This window comes from Cygnus olor, chromosome 1 (assembly GCF_009769625.2).
Source record: "Cygnus olor isolate bCygOlo1 chromosome 1, bCygOlo1.pri.v2, whole genome shotgun sequence".
NCBI lineage: Eukaryota > Metazoa > Chordata > Aves > Anseriformes > Anatidae > Cygnus > Cygnus olor.
The window spans coordinates 61,129,842-61,153,846 of NC_049169.1; the positions used below are offsets into that span (position 1 = coordinate 61,129,842).

The 24,005-nt window shown below is 43.6% G+C and overlaps 1 protein-coding gene across 5 annotated transcripts; it reads right to left on the bottom strand.

Annotated features, from left to right (window-relative positions):
* Positions 1–628: 628 nt before the first annotated feature.
* On the bottom strand, positions 629–21,332 carry MKRN1 (makorin ring finger protein 1). 5 transcript variants are annotated; one of them, XM_040560889.1, is made up of 9 exons: positions 21,317–21,332; positions 21,141–21,240; positions 15,471–15,599; positions 10,908–11,146; positions 4,745–4,971; positions 4,039–4,253; positions 3,250–3,360; positions 2,660–2,798; positions 629–2,236 (listed from the first exon to the last, which is right to left on the bottom strand). In XM_040560889.1, the coding sequence occupies exons 3-9, from the start codon at positions 15,590–15,592 to the stop codon at positions 2,024–2,026; spliced, it is 1,266 nt and encodes a 421-aa protein (XP_040416823.1). In that variant the 5' UTR covers positions 15,593–15,599; positions 21,141–21,240; positions 21,317–21,332; the 3' UTR covers positions 629–2,023. The 5 variants fall into 5 exon arrangements, with proteins under 5 accessions (XP_040416823.1, XP_040416848.1, XP_040416840.1 ...); XM_040560914.1 differs by having other exon boundaries at positions 2,684–2,798; positions 21,141–21,317; XM_040560906.1 differs by lacking the exon at positions 21,317–21,332 and having other exon boundaries at positions 2,675–2,798; positions 21,141–21,258.
* Positions 21,333–24,005: the final 2,673 nt, after the last annotated feature.

The window sequence follows — 24,005 nt, forward strand, 5'->3', positions numbered from 1 at the left end:
TTTCATAGGCCTCTGCAGTTTCTGTATCTTAGGTATTTATTCAATATATACTATGTTTCCTGTAAAAGAAAAGCTGACAATGGTTGTAGACTGTTCGGCTCATCTTTTCATAGTCACATTCCTCAACAAGTCTGAGTACATTGCTAGTAGGCAACTACTGTATTTATGCAGTTCAACAGAACACTTCTTTCTGAACACACACAGGCTTCAGGAAGCATGTGGATTCCCAGGCAATGCTCAGGCTTACTGTACAAATAGCATTATGACAGGAAACTATCAACAGAGTATGTGCTGCAGCTGACTTGGCTCAGGACAAATAAAAGTTATACCATAGTGCAGACGGTAGCCATCTCTGTTCTCGTTAAGGGCTGATCTGTTCTTCCGGCTGTTCAATGGTCTCAGCTATCCGTTCAGAACATGTTCTTTACATTATAGGCTCTTTTTTGGAAAGGTTGTAACAAAGTTAAAACTTCACGTTAGTGTGACACGATTCCGCAGGAGTTAAGAATAAGTGACAAATGCCTTTGTATTACACAAACACACATGCCACCACCACCCCTCCCCCAAATCATCAAGCTAAAATACAGAAGCTTCAAACTTAAAAGAACAGACAGACCTCATTTAATTTGGGGGGGTTTTTGTTTGCTTTTTTTTTTTGCATTTTTTTGTTTGTTTTTATTTGGGAAAAGTGCTTCTTACAAAAGGCAGCTGCAAAACATTACATTATAGACCTCAGAACAATTTCTCATTCCAATTAAAAGTGAAAGGAGAGGCAGTCTAGGGGACAAGAGCAGCAGGAGAACAGATCACGGGGCATCCACGAGTCAATAAAAGACAGCAATAATGTAATGCAAGGTTAAAATTCCTGTACTGGAGCTTTGGTGGCAAAGTAATTTCTCAATGCAAATTACAGCCCAAAACTGCATGACTGACTTCATAAGCAGTAACTCACGTAAGCCGAACAGCTTTACCAGGCAACCCGCCCAACTCCGACGCTGAAGGGCACGCATACCTCGACGCAGCTGAGAGGCACTCTGATTTCCTAGGAAAGCTCACGGCCTAAGTGGTTGCACCAAGTTCTAAAGTTTAAAGAGCAATACAGCTAAAGGGGCCTCTCTGGTGTTCCTCCGACCCCACCTCAGCTAACCAGATTTCTGCTCCTGGACAACCCTAATAATACACATGAAAGAGCTGGTGTATTAAGGAGTTACACATAATAGTTAAGATCATTGCAATAGACTGAGCTGAGACCACTAAACCAGTTTCATGTCCAATTGGAGGCTAGACTTCATGCACCAAGAGGGGATGAAAGGTGGTCTTATTATTTTTAACTTATACAGAGTCTCCCCATCCTTGAGGTCCAACTCTACGTTTATCTGTATATACACATAGTTCTCCTTTCACTAAGACATTATCCTTTCATGCTAGACACAGTAAAAACCCGGAACATTCACACCTGGTTCTGGTTACACAGTAGTAATAGTAATGTGCAAGTAAACAAGAGACCAAAATCACAAATGAAGGTGTGTACATGAGGGGGCTGGAACGGAGCTGATGCCAGAACAGGTTTGTTTGTATCTGGTCTGAAGTCAGAAATATTGTTTTAAGGACAGAAGAACGGCCATCAGCCAATTTACATCCCCACTGCATGGCCACCGCTCATTTTTGTATCTGGGCTCTTCAAAATGAGTGTGGAAGTCCTGTAAACACTTTAACCCTGGAACTGGGTGAGCTCTGTTGGGTACATAGATGAAGCAACAAACCTAAGCTAACTGTTTGACAGTTAAATTCATTTTTACAAAAACTAACATTTTGAAGATTTCTTGTTATTTGTTTAAACAGAGGAAAAACAACACTCCTGGGATGGGAGGGGGTGGGAAGAGACAGACCCTGGGTAAAAGTTATTACAACAGCACCTGGAATTGATAGGCCTGCCTAGGAGAAACACAGGCACTGCCACAACACCACAGGTAATAGCTACTGCCTGAAGCCAAGACAACAGTCCACACTCCACTGACAGGTGCTATAGATCCAAGTCATAATAATCTTCCAGCTCATCATGAAACAAGTCCCACTCGTCCTCGGAATCTGTTAGCTCATCATCACCTCCTGCTGCCAACAGCATGAGCAACATCTCACCAAGCTCAAAGGTCACCACCTCATCTTCATCGGTCTCAAATGGATCACCATTCTCTCGCTCCTCGATGAACTCCCAGAACCGATTCCTTCGCTGGGCCTGCAAGTGGAACACAAGCATTTCCCCAGGTGACCAAGTGGTACAAGACAAGAGTCTTCCCAGGGGCCAAACACTGTCAGCCTCTGGTGTACTTTCTGACATGTAGGAAACCATGTTTCTCCTTCAGGGATATACTCACCTCCGGTGGAATCTACTCTTACACATCCCTATTAATGCTGCCCAACATTTTACCTCAGGCTGTTGGTGTAACAGGAACATTTTTTAAATTCACTCTTTTACACCTTAGCCTCCATCACTCCCAAACTTCAGACCACCCCCTCCTTCAAACTCACCACTACACAGGTCTGTCAGAAAAAAAACAGTTTCCCTATTCCCTTCTCAAGACAGATTTAACGCACACCGCTCTTGATCTGTCTCTGTATATACAGATATATATACAGAACACAAATCATCACCACTAACCCAAAATCTACTTGCCATTCCTACTTTGGGTCTTTGCGGCTCCTCTTGACGGCCGTCAGGATACGCATGTTTGTAAAAACAGTTCCCTCCAAATGGACAGCTCCCACGGCCTTCGTCAAAATACCTGCATGGCTTGTTGCTGGAAAGGAAAATATCGCAACCCTTACTCACAGCAGACCCAACCAGACTTCAGAACTGCATTTACCTATAGTCCAAGGGGATCTCAGGTATCATTTGAACCTGAAGATACTTTGTCAGAACACCACCTACGCAAAAAAATGATGTATTACACAACGTTGGTACCCAGTAGGTGTGGGTCAACGCATGCACAGGGGCACTGAGGGCTTGCACAGCACAAGTTGTACCACCTTACGGCTAGACCACCAGTGTTTTGTGTGTACAAGGGAAAGACGGAGGTCAAAGTACTTAGGAACAGCTTAGTGACTGTGTGGTTGCATGCATTTGCAGGTGGATAGGTAAGGATGGACCTCACGAGTGGGAGTGGAAAGGAGATATATCAGTATCCTTCTTCTCCATGTGTGCCCTTATCTCTGCGGTCTCAACTTGACAAAAGGCTGCAGTGCTCGTACCTCATTGCCTCCTTGTATTTCTGAATGAGTTTCTGCTTCTCTTCTTTCTCCTCCACCCAGTACTCACTTGGAATGACAAAGTTAGATGTGATCCGACATTCTGGGCAGGACCTGGGGAATGAACAGACCGTGCTGCAGAACTCCACATTACAGGGCGCTCTTTCCTACATAAGAAGTCATGGCATTATCTTGATCTTTACAATGTACTGTACAAGTGCACTTGCTGTACGGACTTTTAGATCTATATTCTCTTAGACATGAAGATAATTTAAGCTCCCTTCAAGAACTCAATAGCAATGGCAGCTGGTCTCAAAAAAACACTTCACACAGACTCCTTTTTCTTTAGCATTAAATAAATTTATTTTGTTTCAATTTCTGTATTTATTTTACTGGATTTTTTTCTTTAGAACAGCCTTTAAACGGAGAAATGGTTTGTCAACTGATTAATGTGCTAGGGCAGTAATGAATTAAGAAGCATACATTCTGAACTGGTTAATCTGTTTTCAGATTCCTGGCTGGGCGTCCAAGACAAACAGTAACCATCGGACAACATGCTACTAAATAAATGAAAGTCATTTTCTATCATTAAGTGACTTTTGCAAACTTAATCCACATTAACCAAATCAGAGTGTAAATGTTACCCCTTAACAATTACTTCACTTCCAAACTGAAGTTAGCATGTATTAAATGCAGTCTCTGTGCAGGGGGGAGGTCTGTTGCAAGTTGTCACAAGTTACTAAGTTCTTCCATAGCAACAAATAGCACAATCGAAATGGGAAAGTGCCTCACTTTATAATCTTGCTCTCAAATTGTTTAGCACTCCTCCACTTGCGGATGCACTTGAGACAGTAAGTGTGGTTGCAGTTGGAGAGGATCCCAAAGCGGCGCTCACTAGGATTAGCTTTTTCATACACCACCTCCATGCATATCCCGCACACCATGTCTTTACTACGCTGGACGGCAAATGAAAGCTCCATGTCCTTCTCGTGAGCTTCAATGCAAGACTGAAAAGGAGAGACAGAGAAAACAACTACAGAGACAGCTGGTCACCTGGTGAACTTCAAACAGGTTTAAGCTCAGTTTCACTCCGTCATTTTGCATAAAGAATGGAAAATGATTAAGCTGCAAAGCCTTTATCCTCAAAAAAATATATATACGTTGCTTAGATAGTGGGAAACAATTCAGAGTTCAAATTCACTCCTTCAGACATTGCTTTTAAACATCATAGAAGCAAATCTGAAAGACCATCCAGTTTTATTAGGCAAAGAACAAAGCTTTAGCATCTTTACACAGACTGCTCTCCCAGCACAGATAAGGAAACCCAGTTGCTTTTGAATATGGCTCTGACAGGAAACAGTCCAGTTTACAACAGGAATTTCTTTCTCTGTCTGACCTGCGTGCACCTTCAAATCAAAGGGTATTAGTAGCGAGTGATTGCAAGGAGCTAGGAAGCAACAACTGAAGGCTGTTTAACACCAGACAGCTGTCTGCTTACCTTTATGTGCTGGGATCTCTGGGCAGCATCAATTGGATGCAAGACCTGCAGCCCACACATATCACACACATCCCCATGGATATATACGCAGTTTTCTCCATAACGACATTCTCCTACTGCGGCGTAGGGGCATAGCTCCTTCTTCATCTCCTCGTTTTCTTCCTGCTTCTCATATTCTTCCTCAATCACCATTCCATCCAAGGGTAACTCAGTGCAGGAAGTAGCAGCTGGGAACAAAATTAAGGATTGTAAGCAACACATTCAGATTTATAGCATTAGAAGTGTGTTTTAATGCAAAAAAGTTCTTGAACGACCCTGCTCAAGTTATCCAAACGGATTAACAAAAAAGAAAGGCTCATTTCAGTCCTAGTTTCAAACCCTCAGTATGAACCAACAGTTATTTTCTCACAAGAAAGCAAGACTAATTTTTGGTGCGATTTGTTCTTCCTTCAATTCAGACAAGATTAAAGCTGTAAAGGTTTCAGTGGTCAGATTCAAGTCCATTTACAGGCTAGGTCTACACTAGAAAATCTCACTAGTTCTCAGCAGCTCAAGAGCATTACGCAAACCATGGTTCAGCAGCAATTAAGTAACATGAAAAATCTCACTGCTTTGAGAATCAGTTCCACACCAGCTAACATCACTTTTTTCCCCCCCCAACAATTACACAGCTGAAGCAACAGAGGTGCATCCAGCATAAGAAATGCCAACATGGAAACACCACACAAGCAGTTCCTCATGTGCAGGTTAATAAGCCATGTTGCTGATCAGCATGAAGTAACTTCAATTTCTAGACTTCCAAACACCTGCATGAATAACAGAAGAGCCCTGTCCAGATCCCTGTAACCTTATTCTATTGCAAAAAGACCCAACCCAAAACAGATACCTAGTCTGGACTTATCAAAACATCAGTATCAGACGTACAAACCTAACTTTAAGAAACCCTGTGATTTTCAAGGTACTCTCATTACATTCTAAGCTAGCCATCAATTTTGCAAAGAGACACCAAAACACTAAATAAACTCCCTACCACACTCTAAAGGTAACTGAAATCTGTAGGGCCTCGCTTCCCTATTTAGATAGGCTCTGCTTAAGACTTCTCCCTGTTCCTCTTAAAAACACGGTTCTGTCTCACCACAAGCCAAATAGCCTTTTGAGATCATGATAAAGTAGGGTGATAAACCAAGTTATAAGACAAAAGCAGTTCAAAGATATAATAAATGCAGGAAGATGACAGAATTATTATATCCAGGACAAATACAAAAATACAAGGAAGAACAGCAACTGGATTTTATAACAATGACTGGTTATATTAATAAGAATGAAAAAGTCTTACGTGCTTTTGAAAGTGGAGCTTTATAAGCCTTTTGAGCACTAGATTTGGAGAAGCAAGCACAGAAGCGAAGGTATACTTGGATTACTAAGAGTAAAGGACACTTTCTCAAAAGGAATCAGAGGCTGCACACTCACACAGATTTACCCCATGAAGCAAAGATGCAAGATAAAATTACAGAACACCCTGAGTTGGAAGAGACCCACAAGCATCATCGAGTCCAACTCCTGGCTCCACACAGGACCACCCAAAAAAAAAAATCAGACCATGCATCTGAGAGCATTGTCCAAACACTTCTTGAACTCTGGCAGGCCCAGTGCTCTGACCACATCCCTGTGGAGCCTGTCCCAGTGCCCGACCACCCTCTGGGTGCAGAGCCTTTCCCTAACACCCAGCCTGACCCTCCCCCGTCCCAGCTCCATGCCTCAGGTCCCTTGCTGTCCCTAGAGAGCAGAGCTCAGCGCCTGCCCCTCCGCTCCCCTCGTGAGGGAGCTGCAGGCCGCCATGAGGCCTCCCCTCAGCCTGCTCTGCTCTGGGCTGAACAAACCAAGGGGCCTCAGCCGCCCCTCATACATCTTGCCCTCTGGACCCTTCACCATGTCCATTGCTTCCTTTGGGCACTGTAATGGTTTTATAGAATCTAATAAATATTTATCAGCTTGCTAGCCTTTAGATATAGAGGAAAGAACAAGCAGGTCCTGGAGAGCTCACAGTTTAAAGGTAGAAGCAAGTATCAAAGATTAGTGCAGGAAAAATACTAGCTCTCAAAAAAAAGTTCAAGTTTGCTTCCTGTTGACTTCGCATAGAAGTAGAACCATTTCTGACTTTCAAGGTCATTCATGCTGATCTTAGACAAATCTGTTTGCTAGTAATAGTCACTTAATTGCTTTTCGGAAGTATAAGTCAACTGTTAACCTGCTCATTTTCAGCAAAAGGTTCAGAACCAGAAAAACAAAAGTCTTCATTATTTCCTCTTCCCTATGAGTTCTAGTTACTCTTCTTTGATGTTAATTCACAAGTAACCATTTACTAGGGTCTTAACCTTCTGGCCAGCTAAACACAATATGAAAATTTGTACCTAATAATTGAAATTCCACCCCCCTCTACTGGTGTTTGAGACCTTCTCCACCTTCTCCAAAGGTAGTAACAAAAATCTCAACTACCAGTCAGTTTCTATACCCTCAGCTATCATTTTTGCCAGTGTTTTTTTTTTTTTTTTTTAAACCTACCAAGGAAGGAGAGTTTAGCGGATATTTCTTTGAATGGGACTGGCAAGATTTTTTTTATTTTTTTTTTGCTTAAGGCAATCCTACATCCCCGGGAAATGTGTACTTGAAATCAGAGGCACATTTGAGATTTTTCTTAATGGAGAAAATTTCCAGAGTCATCCGCACTCCTCTGAGGAATATCCTTGGCCAAGTTTTTAATCCAGGAAGGGTTTTATTCATAAAAAAAACACTTCTTACTTCATGTTCTTTGAAAATAAAGGCTTTGAAGTCTTACCCCAGAGCCTGACTTACAAACCCATTTATTTTTTTTTATGCTAGGCCACAACAGGAGAGAGCAGAACTTCAAATTTTGGCTAAGTATACAGAACTTTTGTTTAAACAACAAAAAAACTACAATACTGAAGACTGAAATCATCAAGCACAGTATACAGTATAGCTAGTAAACTCCAGCCAAGTCCACAATACCACCCTTGTACAAAAGATACAACCAGTTCTTGTTGTCTAGATGTCTAGCCACTAAGACACAGCTCTGTGAATGTCAGTCTTCAATAATGGCTTTAGGTACTCCTACAGGATATGACAGGGTAGGAGGTGGGAGAACATGCTGAAAGTGACACTTGTTTCCAGTCTCAGTCTTCTGTGCTGTCCCAGCACTTCCCCTCAGCTAGAGCTCTATTTCAATGAAATAAAAATGAAGTTACTATTTTTACTTAGTAATAAGAGGTATACTTAGTAACAGTACTAATTTACTTAGTAATAATACCTCAATGCTTCCATAATCTGAAGCCCTGCATGAACATCTCTTGTATCTGCTACAGTTTTGCTCCACCTTGTTAGAGCCCAAACGTACTGAAAAGAATATGGTTACTAGCTCCTACTATAATGGATGACAATATATCTAGGCTAAGAGGAAGATCTCTCCAGTTCTGAAGAACTCATTAGAAGAACTCTGAAGGCATTAGATATTATCTCATCTGTCAACGTGAAGCTGGGCCTATAAAATAAAGAGTATTTGCTTTCAAGACCTTTCTTTCTCCAGCTTCAGCCTACGCTATATTCAAATGTTGATCTCTTAAAAGGATTATTCAGATTACTCGTTTCCCTTAATAGGGTACACAGAACAAAAGCACTCCAGTCCACTTAAACCCACTCCAAGAAGTTTAACAGTTTCTTCCATGAAAGTCTTCCAGTCTTCAATGTATAAAGACAGATATATACTTAGTTAGCATATTCTGTTAGTAGATATTTTCAATAAGGTTAGTCTGCCCTCATGTCCACCATTTAAAAGGGAAAAAAATATATAGTTCTCTACAATGAAAGACAGGAAGTGTCTCTCCATGCTGCAAGAATTCAATACATAGCCCAGCTCTCTTTCCATTCAGATTCTAAGTGCATATTGCTTGCCTCAGAAAATAAAGGAAAACAGTAATTGACAATCAGGAGTATTAAGCTTCAAACACTGACAAGTCTTCTGCATATAAGTACTTCCAGACAAATCCTGAAACTCTACAACATGGATTTTTTTTTTTAAATGTATTAAGCCTTAGGCCAGCTATGGAACAGAAACTTCCATTCCTCTAGTGATGCCACCCAAAACTACTAAACTGTGGTATTGCAGGGTGAACTCATCTCCTAATCACCCCTCTCTGTGGGAATCATAAGCACGTGCCTCTCAAAACACAAGCATATTACAGCAAACCAATGTGAAACTGAACAAAGGTGTCTTCAACCTTTTTTGATGCTTTCTGACTAAAATCTTCATGAAAGATACCTAATGAAGATTCTTGAATAATCTTGACCTCAACTTCTTTTTCCCTCGACTCCAGGACCACTTTCCTGAAACTCTTTTTACATAAAGGAGATTCTTCATTTCAACTTGATGCAACACACATCAGATCTCTAGAATTCCAGGGAAGAGGTCTGTGCCTTAATAAATCTTCAGATAGGAAACATGACAGTATAAGACATGCTAAGACAGATGTCAGACGCCTCAAGTTCTAGAGACACTGAAAGAAAGTCATCCTATATAAACTAGTTTATTACCATCAATTCACACACCTGCTTTCACACTGGGACAATTATTGCCATCCAGTACATACATCTGGCAGCCGAGAGGGCAAACCACATTTTGGGGTGCCTTAAACACAGCATAGCCAGCTGGTCAAAAGAAGGGATTCTTCCACTGTATTTAGCATTGGTGCAGCCTCACCTCAAATACTGTGTGCAGTTCTGGGCTTCACAATAGAAGCAGGATGTTAAGGTACTTGAATGCATCCAGAGGATGCAACAACACTGGTAAAAGGGCTGAAAGGCATGTCCTGTGAGGAGAAGCTGAGTACGCGTGGGTTGTCCAGACTGGAGAAAGTGACTCAGAGGCAACCTCATTGCTCTCTGCAACTCCCTGAGGACGGGAAGAGGAGAGGGAGGTGCCAGTCTCTTCACACTGGTAACTGATGGCAAACACACAGGACCGGTGCAAAGCTGTGCCAGGGAGGTTCAGACTGGATGTTAGGAAACAACTCTTTACTGTGAGGGTGGCTGAACACTGGAACAGGCTTCCTAGCCAGGTGGTTGATGTCCCATGCCTGTCAGCATTCAAGAGGCGTTCAGAAAATGCCTTTAAAAAAATACTTTAACCTGTAGTTAGCCCTTAAGTGGTCGGGCAGTTGGACTTAATGCAAAACAATTCAGCGTTTCTTATATTGCCACCTTTCTGCTCTCCCTGAGTTATTCCAGAACATCTAGCACAAGTTACAGCAGCAGAACAAATATGGAAGCGTGGTGCACCTGTACCTCAAAAACTGAGTATCCAAAGAATTGTCGCTATTTCTTTGCTAGGCCATGAGGTCATCTTCAAGATAGTGCATTTAGTCACAAATCAGAGATTCATCTGCATTAGCAGAACGCCTTGTCTTAATGGTAACAGATGAGCCACTGCTAACAAGTATTATCTGAGCACTTCATGCCCAGAATAATTTGAAGTTATGTCATAAAGGATATGTTTAGGATTGTCAGTTATTTGATTTTTCAAGGCCATATGTCTTTAGTTTTAGATAGCCAGATATTAGAGATCTATAAACACATGCAGCCTACTTCTCCCCTAAATTTAAGTCTTGGTGCTACCTTTTTGCGAGGAAAGCAGATGACAGGTATGCTACAAACAGTCCAGTCCCATCTGATGAGCTTTTCCAATCTCATTCTCTAGATGAGCCATCTCAGTCTTATAAAGACAAGTCTCAGGTAACTAGAATATACAATTTTCAGCCTCTGCTCTGAACTGCTATGGGATTCATGAAAGCAAGCGTATGGGTTCAGATCATTCTACAGGAATCTGCATCTCCACTGGAAAACCTTTACGAGTATGCAGAGACTGTCTTTAAGTATACCTCATTTTAAAACATTGTGACAGCAGTAGTAACTATGTGGAATGACCCTATTATTCATGCCAGAAAACTCAGGTAGAACTTCATGACAGAACAGTTGAAGTGATTCATAAATCTGAATAGCTGTACTCAACAAACCAGAAGTGTTAAAATAAATGCACTATGTAGAAACTGTTGACCCTTGGCAGAAATTTACTGTTATCCGATGATCAGCTTACCACGTCCACAGTATGGCTGCCCAGGGACAAATTCTACAGCATTCACCCAGTCTTCAACACCTACTCCTGCAGCTGCCAGATCTAAATCTTCAGCTTCTAACTCAACAATTTCTTCTTCAATGGTTTCATCAGGGAATGATGCAAGGTCTGAAGATACTGAGGGATAATTTTTTTCATCTGGATTCACAGTAGTCACATCTTCTTCTTCTTCCTGTATCAGTGGCTTGGTGTGTTCATATCTAAAAAGTTAAAACACATCAGGTCAACTCATCACAAAAAAGTACTTCCAATCCCTCTGGTTGCTTTATGGACGTCAACCGATTGCGATGTAAACACCCTATACTGAAGAAAGGCTTGAAGTGGCTTGGAAGAGAATGCCACTGATGACCTTTTACACAAGCAGATGAATTTCTGTAACATGTCAGCACTGCCTAATGAAACCAAAGGTACTCACTCTGTCATTTTGTAAGAAATAGAGTAGCACACACAGGTTTTACTTAACTTCCATAGAATGAAGTTCTATTATTTCCAAAACTGGTGATGTACCTATTATACACATACAGTATTATCAACGTTAGTGAGTTCATTCAGCTTTGAGAAGACTAACGGCAGATACTGCTGTCTTCATCTACTTGGTGGGACAGAATAGCAAAATCTTCTTAGAGGCGCAGTGATAGGATGAGAACCAGCAGACAAGTTCAAAGCGGAAAATTACAGTAAGTGATTAGAAGAAAAATTACCATGAGTACTCAAACGCTGAAACTGATGCCTAGAGATGCTACACAATCTTTGTCCTTGCAGATACTCAGAACGTGACCAGACAACGCCCTGGGCAACATGACCTGAACTGACTTACCTTGGCATCTTGCCTCATTCAGATTTTATGTTGAATTTTAGTAATCACTTCTAATGTCTCCATCTTAATGTGCAAAACGATGCTCAGAACACTTTGATTCTTACCACCTCTGAACAACAGGGAAGCACCATTTCCCTCAAAATGATCTTCCAGCAGCTAGTGGACTACAAAGACAATAATTCATTCGCCCGTGAAGTCATAGATATTTGCTGACTAATTTCAAGGATTAAGGTAGAGAATTCTTGGAGATTATACAAAACCTTTAAGCAATTGTGATTCATTTGCCTTGTGTCAGATTGAAAACAACAATGCATCACAGTTCTCGCATATTAAAGAAGTGCTCCCAGCTGAATGTCAGCTCTGAAATCTCAAGGAAGCTATGGAACAAGTTTAAAACACAAGCCTCCAGACCTCTACATCAGTGTTTTCCAAAGCAGGGTACATGCACTCCAGGTGTTATGCAAGACAATTCCACTGGAATTCAGGAAGGAAGTATTAGAATTTCTCTATTTAAAAAAAATTAGGAAATTAAGCTTTAGTAATATTTAACACATGGATTGAGGCCAGCATCCTTACTCAGTCCATACGTCAAAGGGTCCCATCACATATGGTATGCAAGGTGTACTTAAGGAGGAGCGGGTGATCCATAATGCAGAGGGACTGACAGCAGCGCCCTCGCTAATTTGCTTTTAATGTATTGTTTGCTTTTAATGCATTACAGTTTATACCTGCTCCATTAAATAGCGCCACAGGTTATACTACCAACTTTTAACTCAACTCACCCTCACAAAACAAACAAGAAGTTTAAAAAGATTCCTGCAAAGTAACTGTGGATTGAAGATAACACAGAATGTGAACACAAAACAAGATGTCAGAGCTGACGCTTCCACTTACTATGAGCTCTTCCTCAACCACGGTACAAGATTAAAAACAGTGATGACCTAATCAGGTCTGACAAAAACTTGGGGAAAAAAAATCAAAGTTACCAAGAGGACTATTTGAAATACAAATTTGTAATACAGACCCACTATTGTTCATAACGAGCCTTGCACTAAGTGCGTATTAGGCCTTCAGGTATTAGCTAACAATAGTACGAAGCCATCACTGTTAACAAAACATTTAAGAGCTAAGCATTCTGAACAATAAGACAAACTTTTATAATTTTTTCCAGAGATGTTTCAAATCATGTGATACTCAGTCAAATGTTTTACAAAAAAGCGACAAACGTTGAGAAGCGTCTTTGAGGTTTCTTAAATAGTAACAAAAAGACAAAAAGCCACGTACAAATCAGAACACTTGTTCTTCCTGATATGGTAAAAACAGCTGAAATAATGCATGGAAAACATAGCAAAAAATGAAAGCGCCTTCCTGTCAGTAAATACTGTTGGAAGACACAGAACACTGCTGAAGATTCAAAGAAACAAGTACTAGAACAAATTACGCAGTGTGGGAGGTTTACAATAGAGGCAGATGAAAGTGCTTGTTAGTAACACATCTCAGCTTATGGTATTCAACAGATTGTTTCAACAATGAAATACATTAACCACTTTTTTGTGAGCCACTGAAGGAGAGATGTACTGGAGAAGATATATTCTCAACAGTAAATGACTTCTTTAATAAAAAGAATGTTTTACAGGGAAAAACTGTGCAAGTGTAACCACTGAAGGAACAGCTGCATTGACTAGAATAAATAAAGCATTCCAGGGTAAGATTACAAAAAGCTCCACACGCAAAATTCATTCACTGCATCATTCACAAGCAAGATATTGTAGCAAAGAAGTTGGAGCCAGAAGCGCACAAAATGCTACAGGATGTTGTCGATATGGTTAACTGTACAAAAATGAAACCTTGAAATAGCCAATTCTTTCCAATATTTTGTAATGAAAAGGAAAGTAACAAAGAAAACCTTTTGTACCACACTGAGGTTTATTGGTTATCTCACAGCAAAGTGCTTAAAGGAGCTGTCAAAGATGAGTCACACATTTTTCTTTCCTAAGACCACAAGTGCTGCAAATCTACTGAACTCTTCGGTGATGAGAAGTGGCTGTGACTAGTATGCTACCTAACAGATATTTTCAAAACACAAACACACTTAAACTGTCCCTTCAAGGCAGAAGTGACATTTTCAGAATGAGAAAGTAATTGCTTTTTGAAAGAAGCTAGTGCTATGGAGATGACATATTGAAAACGGCTGTTTGGAAACATTTCCATTATTATATGATTTCATTGCCAAAAACAATGAAAGCACGTTACCCATGGAAACACTCATATTTGTACATTTTAAAAACTTCTAAGCATGTTAGAAGATTGTTTATAAATCTTCTAAATAGAGTTTCAGTGTGCCTTAGACTCATTTAATTAGTTTGCAAGAGAAATTGATATCAGAAGTCAGAAATTTACTAGCCAAATTTCAACAAAATCTTTACGTATTTGGTGGACAGGAATGAAAAATGAGCATCACGATTTAGTAAATTGTTCTTTTTGGATCTACTTATCTTTGCGAGCGATCTTTTTCAGTTGTAACAGCCATTAAGGCCAAGTACTGACAAAAACTGAACTTACAACCAGACCTTCAAAATGCTGTATCAAAATGTTAAACCGAGACTTTAAAAATAATGAAGCATATTGAACCACATTGCTCTCAGTAAAAAAAAAATACAGTATTTTTAGTGAGAGCAAAAAGGTTTTGTACAGTTAATAATTGAAAACTTTAATCTCCATCTTTTTGTGCATGTTTGAATGCACAAAATCTATTAGTACAGCAGTACGTCTACATAATTTATCTGTTAATCTACATTCATTAGAGTTACGTGCTCCGAAATTTTTCACTGATGGTATACATGATCAAAAAAGTTTGGAGACCACCAATCTACATGATCATGAAAGTAGCATTAACAGATATACAGAGGGCTAGAGGTCTATTTTCCTTATACATAGTAGCAGTGTATTAAACATGTAAGTAAAACTAACTGTGAGCTACCATACCAGGTCGTGATACAAATTTAATCACGCATAAGAGCTGCAACAAGACAATGTTACAACTCCTGGTAACTTTTTTTTTTTAATAAAGTGAATTTAAGATGATGAAAAAAACATCCCTAAGCCTTTACAAAGCTTTGCTACACTAGGAAAGCATTGGTTTCCTTTGTTCACGCTTTTCTTCTCTTTTTCAAGAGCATCGGTTAAGTTACATGTTTTTATACTGTAGGGTCAATTTGTACAGGTAGCATTTTAAAAACCTACACGACTATACTCCAGTTACTTTTTCAAAAGTGGCAGTTCAACTGTCTGAACAGCAATTCCTGAAGAAAGAGAATAAAAATATTCATACCTGTTCAGCCTTTATCATCTACCAAATGTTACTCATTCATCAGTTCAGCCAGTTTGAATGTAGTCTCAGATTTCAACTCATCTCCTCATATCATTAACAAAATCATATCCTGACAACCACTGCTTTTATTGAAACCAGTTCTCTTCTCTCCTTGTCTCACTTTTACTTATTCTCAAAACCAAAGCAAACACTATAGTATTTAGTAAGAGAAGGCCACTTGTGACTAATTTTAATAAAACTCTGAAGATGCAATGGAAGTGGGAAATACTTCAAGAAAGTTTCATTTATTTATTTATTTATTTTGCCTACAAACTCTCTACTCAGGGCCTTGGAACCAAATTACTCCCCTACAGCACGGTCAGTGGCATTTCTTTACCTGCAATGATCTCCGTAAGCACAGCATCCTCGCTGATAATACCTGCACACCATGGCAGACTGACTAGTGGACAGGTCATGGGAGTAGCGACAGTTGTCTCCTTCCTTGCAAACTCCATGCATGAAATACCTGTAAGACAGAAGATTACTGTGAATTATGAACAAGCACTGAATCTCAAAACACAGTATTTGGATGATGAGTTATTTTATAAACCAAGGTATGCTGAATTAAGAACATCACTAATGACTCACGGGACCATGTCCCAGTATAAACACACAAATGAGAAAGTCTGAAAAAAGATGAAGCCTTAGCTATTCTAATGAACCGCACTGAGTTTATAGGGGCTTATGCTTAGAGAAGCCTGAAAAAAAAAAACAAATGTAAAGTAAACCTTATCCTGGGTTGGGGACAAAGTTTTATCAGTAGCTCCTGTGTTTTGACACACCAGCAAAAACCTTAGACAAGCCTACCACTGAATCCAACATCAAAAACAGCCATATCCTAAACGTTTCCTTTTTTTAAAAGGAAGTCTATTCTTAATTTGTAAATAATTGAACCAGGAGTAATTTCCTAAGAATGCAATACGTGTTGTTAATGGATAGTTGTATTTGACTAAACATGCACATTAGTTTTTGCCATAGGAGCCAGATAATCAGTAGAAGCACCCTGCTTCAATACTGTGCTGCCTGTCTTAAACTGGACAGTTCACTAAATTTTAGCATTTCAAATAAGGCAAGTTCAGTTAAACACCCTCAAATTCATCTGCTCAAGAAAACTGAACAGTGTTTTTCCATTTGGTTTAAGTTTTAACCCAGAAGACACAAGCTTCTTTAAATTTAAGGCCTTGTAACTACTCAGACTCTGTACGCTCACGAGAGCCACAAATGAAAATTCAACTTAAAGTACATCTTACCCAATCAACATAGAAGTATTAATCACTACCCCCACCCCCAAAAATCCTACGTAAGAACTGCTTACTAACAATTCAGCTTACAAAGGGCACTGGCCCTCAGATATGAAGCAAGCTGCAAACTCTGAACTCGTTGAAAACAGAGATTTAGTACACATGGAAAATTGCTCAGGTTTAGGTCTCATACAAATCCTTAGCTTGTCTACAAACCACTCGAGTGGAGATTCGGACTTGGAAAGGTATAATCTGCTTCCATCTTGCTGCTGAAGGGTGCAGGCCTGCCCTCCTGCTACCCACTGGCACTGCTCTGCATTGGCACTACCCCTGCACAGCCAGCAGCACCAGGTCCTCCGAGGCAGGGGAGGAGACAGCAGGATCACCTTTCACAGCGCCAGCTAAGACTGGGAGGGCTCTTCACAAAACAGCACATTCGAGTCGATACCCGTACATATAAAGGGTTACTGAACGGCGTGAGCTTCTGCATGGATACTTAAACTGCTGCATTGTTAGGATGCCAGATAAATCAAAGGCAACACTTCGCCAAATGACATAAGCAAAGCTCTATCTGTAGCCCAGTGCCAGGGAAATAGTGAAACTTGAAGCAAGTCTTAAGAGGACTGATAGAGGGTATGCAAAACCAGTGGCTTATTCAAGGTACTAAGAAGAGAAAAGCTAATGTGGTTTTATAAGCCACCAGCTGACGCTAGCCATCAGGCTGAAATTCACACCTCAAAAATACCACCTGTCTGTACGCTGCAGCTACACAGCAAACCAGATAAGAAACACAATCCTACAGAGAAATAAATAATAAAAAGGCCAGATGACACTGCAGGATATTCTCCCCAGAGCAGTGAGTAGGTTTGTCAGGTTTGCCAGGTGGCTGCACCAACAGCTCTGCCAGCACACGCCAGGAACAGGGCACTGAAACAAAACAAACCACACGCTCCACAGTCAGCGTTATCCACCACGAAGACAAATAAGAAACCTCCACCCAAAAAAACACACAAACGCAACAACACAACCCGCTCACCCGCCTACAGACAAACCCTCCTCAGAGCCGAGAACCCAGCAACCCAAGCTCATGGTACCCGAACACAACTGGAATCCCGCGGCTTCTTTAAGGAAGGGGACCCACACCAGCAGGGGCAGGAGTAATTCAGGGGGTTGTTAAGTGTCTGCCACTAGCTCTTCAAGAGCCGCTGTCTCCACCCGCTGCTCATTTCGACACAGCATTGCTTCCCCCGTGTGTCGGGGCAGGCAACTCCCGGGCCGCCTGCTGACTCAGCCCGGAGAGCCGCCTCAGCTCTAACCTGACGGTCCTTCGGCGGCTCCCGCGGTTATTCTTAGCCCGGATCAGGTCGCTGCGCAGACCCACCTCAGCCAACGGCGCTGGGACGCTGCTAGGGCTGAGAGAAGCAACTAGGAGAAAGGCCACAGCTGACGGGAGAACTTCTCCCCAGAAGCACTTGATCAGAACAGTGCCCTACAGGCGCTAAGCGAGGCTCTCCCACTGTCAGACAGAGGAAACACAGGCCCAATTCCCTGCCTCCCTTCCTAGCCTGTGTTCGGAAGTTAGGGATACCTAAATTCTCAAGTTTCTCCAAGTTTTAATGACCTTGATTTCAGCGATGCCTAAAAATATAATAAACCGCTAAAGGTTTTTCTCCCTGCTGTTAGGATGCGATTGCTTCTATCACTTGCCATTTGCTAGAACAAAAACATGTATAATGACTTTTATTAAAAAGACAACGCTATTTTAAACACGGGCAACTGCAGCCTAAAATCCTAAGCGCATACTAGCTTCTTTTCGACAGCTTGCTTAATATACATTAGGAGTTTTCACACGTGTAATCCTCTTAGTGAAGCCACTCTGCAATATTTCTCTCCACAGCTCCTGAGGCTTGCAACGGGTTTGCTTGTTCAAGGCGTGGCTTGTCCTTTACCTCAGGTCCACCTCGTCCTGCTCCCAGGTAACCCCGTTTTGTTCCTAAGCTACGGGGTTTGCTGAACAGGAACGCCACACCTGGCAGCAGCGCTGAGCCTCCCCAGGGACGGAGACGCCGCCGACGGGAGCCTCGGAGGAACACGAGCACGGCTGCTTTGGCTTCCTCGGGAGGCCTGTGCGGGTCGCGAGCCCCTGGGGAACGAGGTGCTGGGGAAGAGGCCAGGCACGCGGGCACTCAGTCACGGGTGCCTGATGAAATTCTACAGGAGCTAGCAGCCTTACGAAACAGGGGAAAAGTAGGCCTCGGCGGTATCGATCTGCTTGTCCCTTCCTCGCTGTAACCTTCAGAAAGCAGCTAGCGGGGTGCCCAGAAGAGAGCAGCTAAGAAGGGGCGATACGAGCAAGCATTTCAGAGGCCTGCGCGCCACACCTTATCGCTCATGTTACACCACGTTAAGGAGGCACACTTCAGTGAGTCAGGATCTTCACGCTAAGAGACAAGTAAATACCTGGTCTAGGCTCTAAGAAAGAGCAGCAAAGTTACAAACATGCAGACAGCTCTCAAAACACGGCAATTGTTTGCTAGAGGGTCTTATTTATGGTCAGTTGCTGAACACACAAGTGAAACGCAATCCATTTATATCAACTCGATGAGCTGAGGTATTGCTGCATGAAGTCTGGAAAACCCAAATATCTGGAGCTATCAGCATCAAGTCTTGGGTTTAAACGTTGGCTATACCTCTGCTCAGTAAAACTACGTATCCACCTAAAACAAGAGGTGCAGAGACACTTGGTAAGGACTACCATTCCTTTTCTTATTTCAAACACACCAGTAACAAAAGGATCAAATGTGAAATAAAACTCAGTTTCATAACTACTTATTCCCCTACATCTTATTCCAAATTAAAGGATTTTTTCCCCACAGCACAAAAGCCTTGAAAACTGCTGAGCCATAGCAATGTAACAAAGCTATTTCTCATGACCTATTAAGAAACAGGATGAACCCATCCTTTTTCATCCAGAGGTCTAAATCTTAGCTGCAGAAGGGCACCATCCGCAGAACTCGCAGTCTCCGCAGTCTCGGGGACATCAAAGTCCTTCCTCTTAGTCATTGTGTCTCCCACTCCAAATGGCAGTCGTCCATCCCAAGGACACCACCCTGATGTAACAAGAGCAATTAACCAACTAATTTATCACATCAAGCGTTCAAAAAAGCAGCAAGAGCTTCCCCTACCATTTCTGAAACTCTCACTTCTAACAGGACAGCAGTATTCCTCCATCAACCACAAAACGCAGAGTATTTGTCCTGAAGAGAGCCCCATTTCTCAGAAGTTTTCAGGCAGCATCTGCTGTCACCCCTATGACAACTCAGATAAATAAAGCCTAGAAACACATGGAACTCTGCAGTGTTACTCGAACCAGAAGCTGCTCTAGCTACTATGCTGAAAAAACCTGTTTTGAACCCCTTCATCTTGCACTTAAAACCTCTAGCTCATTCATAAAGGTAGAACTAGATATAATAACACGTAGTATGTTCTCTTGATAAGAATTTCATTTTCTTGAATTAGGTTTCAATAGGGCGTAGTCCTTGTTAGCTTATCACACAGCCCCAGAAGATGAAGTTGAATTGTTAATTTCATTTTAAAGCCTGAGGAAAGCTCTTTTGCCTACAACTTGAAGGGCCCACGAAAAACAAACAAACAAAGAAATGAACAAGCAAGCAATGGCAGGGCTAAGAGGATTAGTCAAAAAAGAATGCAGAGGCTCATTAGGCTGAACGCTGAGATCTTACTCTTGTTTAAGCTCACATTAAAGCAGGTAAATCATTACAAAGGACTAGCTTTAGCTTCCCACTAGTCCTGGGCATTCGTAAAGAAACGCATTCGTTACACACTCGCTGACCGGCACAGCCCCAAATCAACTCCTTTGCTCCCGCACTACGGCAGCCGCCGTCTTCTAGCTGATTCATCGTTAGCCGGGCAAATATCTGCGCCTCGTAACGCAACTTCACCCAGTTAAGCCTTTCGGTCTTCCGAAGAGCTGCGGCGAATTCCGCAGAGGGAGCGCTAACCTCCGCCCTCGCAGGAGCGCCGTGCCCGGCCATTTCCTCACCGGCGGCCTACGTCCAACCGCCCTTCCATCAACCATTAACCCGGCTGCCGGCGGGCCGAACGCTCTGCGTGGCGGGGCGCCGGGCGCTGCCGCCGTGGGGACGGCCGCGGTGCCCGTGGGCGACGCTCCCCACGGCTAACGGGAGCGCGGCGGCGCGGGCGGCACAAAGGGATGACGGAGCAGCCGGGGCCCAGCGGCGCGCACGGGGAGGAACGCGGAGGGGATGCGGAGCTCGTGGAACGATCTGGAGCCCCCTCCTTTTTCTTTTTTTTTTTTTTTTTCTTTTTGGAAGAGGCTCAAGTTATATTCGTCCGCACGACGGTTAAATGCGACCTAGGGGTTTTACTTAAGGATAAACGGTGGAGATGGGGCGGGGGGGGGGGGGGGGGGGGGGGGGCGCCCGCCGGTGCTGCACATAAAGGGCCCTCGCGGCCCGCTCCTCCCCGCAGTGCCGCAGCGGCGCCATGCCGGGGCGGGGGGGGGCACCGATCCGGGCCCGGTGTCCCCGCACTGCGGGAGGCCGCCGCCGCCTCCACCCTCCCCCCCCACGAGGTTACCGGCAAGGCAGCGGGGGGGGGCGCTGCGGCGGCGCCTAGGTGGGGGGGGGGGGCGGGACGCCGGCGGGGACGGGGAGGGGACGGGGCGCGGATAATGGCGGCCGCCCGCTCGCCCGCCCGCGCGGCGCCTACCCCTACCCCCCTACCTGCAGGTGACCTGCTTGGTCCAGCCGCCTCCCGGCCCCAAGGCGAGCGGCGGCACGGCCGCGGGCCCGAACAGCGTGCCCGCCTCCTCCGCGGCCGCCGCGGCGGCGGCGCTCGGGCCCCAAGGCTGCTGCCGCCGCTGCCGCCGCCGCTGCCGCCGCCGCGGCGCCCGCCGCCGTGCCCAGCGCCACCGCCTCGGCCATTACTGTTTATCCCGCACGGCCGCAGCCCGGAACTTCCGGCAGCGCGGCCTGCCGGGCGGCGGCGGCGGGGCGGGAGGGGCGGGGCGCGGAGAGGCCACGCCCCCCCCCCCCCGCCGCGGTCTCTCCGATTGGCCGGGTTTGCGGGGGAACGCCCCCTCGGCTGCGTTCCCGCTGCGCGGGGCGGCCGTTACCCGCGGGGCGGGGGGAGGCCAGCGGCCGCGCCGGGCCGTTAAGCGCGGCCCCGCGGGGGCGCGCAGCGCGGGCGCGGCCGGCGGCGGGAAGCGGCTGGGCGCGCGGCCCCGCGGCCTTTGTTCGGAGGGAGGGAGGGAGGGAGGGAGGGCGGCGGCACAAGATGGCCGGCCTGAGGCGGCGGGGGGGGAGGGCCGCCTGCAGCCGGGATGCCGTGCCCTCGGGTGGCCCCGGGGGGGGGTTGGGACGGGATGGGATGGGATGGGATGGGAGGCACCCGCCTGGGCAAACAGAACTCTCAATTTGTGACTGAAATAAACAAGTAAAGCACACGCACCGATGTTAACGGACTTGTAATTACCCTGACGGCACACATAAGGAATAAAAGACCGACCAAGCGGCTGACATCGGGCTCCATGGGCAGCGATCTGGGCTGTGAGACCAGCCCTGCAGCAACCCGTGCTGCAGCACTGCAGCAAGGGTTCACAGGGAGGAAAAATGTGTTTGTTTTTTTTTTTTCCTCACACACCACCGATTTCAGCCCCTCACAGCCATGCTTTCGTTCCCCCCGCTCAGCCTGCCGAGCGCTCGAGCTCTAGCACGCCCATAGACGCCCACAGGGACCCGAAGGCGGAGGGGCATCAGGGTTTGAGCACTTTTCCCCACACTCACGGGGGTTTTAGGGACAAGAATCCCGTAAGCACACTTCGGATGCATCTCATTATATCCTTTAGGGGCTGGCAGTGAATAATCTTCATCCTGTCCAAACTCTGAGTCATCCAGATTTAGTCATTGCCTCTGTTTCAGATCCGGGTGTTGGGAAATCGTGGGTAGGTGTGTGGTAGGATGTCGGTGACCTCCTGCTGCAGGCAACAGGAACCATGCCATTTTTAAAGCCCTTTCCCATATCCCTAGAAGATTCCTGGTTTTTTTTTTTTTTTTTTTTTTTTCTTTTTCTGATGTATTTTCTCCTGCATTGTCATTCCTGCTGGCAAAAACTGACATATCTTTTACAACTCATAAGTTTTCATCTCAAAAGACCCTCGATCTTCCAGTGTTGCCCCTGAGTAATACAGTTCAGCAATGTATTCAAGTAAACTCAATTTTCCTGCCCCAGACTTACAAATACTACAATTCACATCTTTATATGCAATCATTTGATAAATTCTAACGTGGTCCAAACTTCACACTCTATTTTTTATAATTATCGTTATTATGGTGAACGTTGTGGCATGCCTTCCTACTTTCTCATCCTCCATTACTCCCTGTACATTGTCCCTTTTTATCCAAGACAAAGTCGAAAAAACCTTGAGAGTAAGAAATCCGTGTCATTGGTAGAACGGACATGAAGGAAAGAGTTGAGTTGTGGAAAAAAAAAAAAGAAGAGTATTACTTTGTGTTAAATAATAGTCTAAGTTCTCTTTCTGCGAGTTGCAACGTTCTTTCTCTGTTTTGTCTGTAGTCATTCACTGACTACATGTTTATCAAGCTCTACCTCGAGGCTAATCAGAACTTTACTGGTTATAACAGAGATGTCAGCTGACATCGGATTAAGACCTTTATCCAGGTTGTCCATGCCGCATTTACAGCTGGAACCAGCAGCTGACTCTCTCCTGAGATGAGCGGCACAGTGATCGATGCCAGAGTAAGCTCAGTTCCACAGAGCCCCGTTATGAAAAAGCCAGGAGGTTCAGTGGAACACTGAGCTGTGCGAGAATCGGGAAGACCTTTCGAAAGAGTCTGTATTAATACCGAGAAACTGATTTTCTGCACATGATTCCATCACGGTGTATTTTTCATACAATGCTACACTGAAACGCAACTTCAAAAACCACACAGCATTTGTGTATGTTCAATCTTATGTTAGAAGCATCTGGAGAAAAAAAAACAAAAACAAAAACAAAAAAACCTCCATATTAGAAATTAATCAAATACTCTATCACCAAGCCATTAAGATAATCTGGAAAGTCATTTCATAACCATTAGAATGATCATGAAAAGCTGCTGATAAAAGTGCGAGAATGTAAGTCTTTAAAGACAAATTAAATAACAGAAGAGGAACTTCTTTGGGCCTTTATGTTGGTTAGATTGTTGTCTTACAGAGCAGCCCTGGCATGATGTCCAGTTCCAGACACTATTATTTACACAAAGATAAAATAAACAGTTAAAAAATGTTCCATATGATTCTGCATGTTCCTAGTACATCTTTTCTATACTTAACATTTAGAAGAAAGCTTAAGAATGTACAGAGACATACCAGTATGTAAATTCCAGCTTGCAGAACCACTGCAGGTTAACAGACTATTATAAATCAGGTACAAGGTAAAGGAATTGTCCCAAGGCAGACACGCCAGTGTGACAAAACTAAAGTAAAGCTTGTTATTTCCCTAATTTCTTCAGCAGTGAAACCCTTGAGAGAAAAAGGGTTTCAGAGGAGTTGGTAACTTGGTACAGATCAGTCACAGATGAAAATGC

What these genes read in the sequence shown, in the direction of transcription:
- MKRN1 (XM_040560903.1), bottom strand. Translation starts at nt 20,473, where the DNA reads ATGGTTGATGGAAGGGCGGTTGGACGTAGGCCGCCGGTGAGGAAATGG. An exon ending in GCGCTCCTGCGAGGGCGGAG is followed by an intron (nt 15,600 to 20,396) that starts GTTAGCGCTCCC and finishes TCTGTCTTACAG; the next exon opens with GTATTTCATGCATGGAGTTT. An exon ending in GCTTACGGAGATCATTGCAG is followed by an intron (nt 11,147 to 15,470) that starts GTAAAGAAATGC and finishes TTAACTTTTTAG; the next exon opens with ATATGAACACACCAAGCCAC.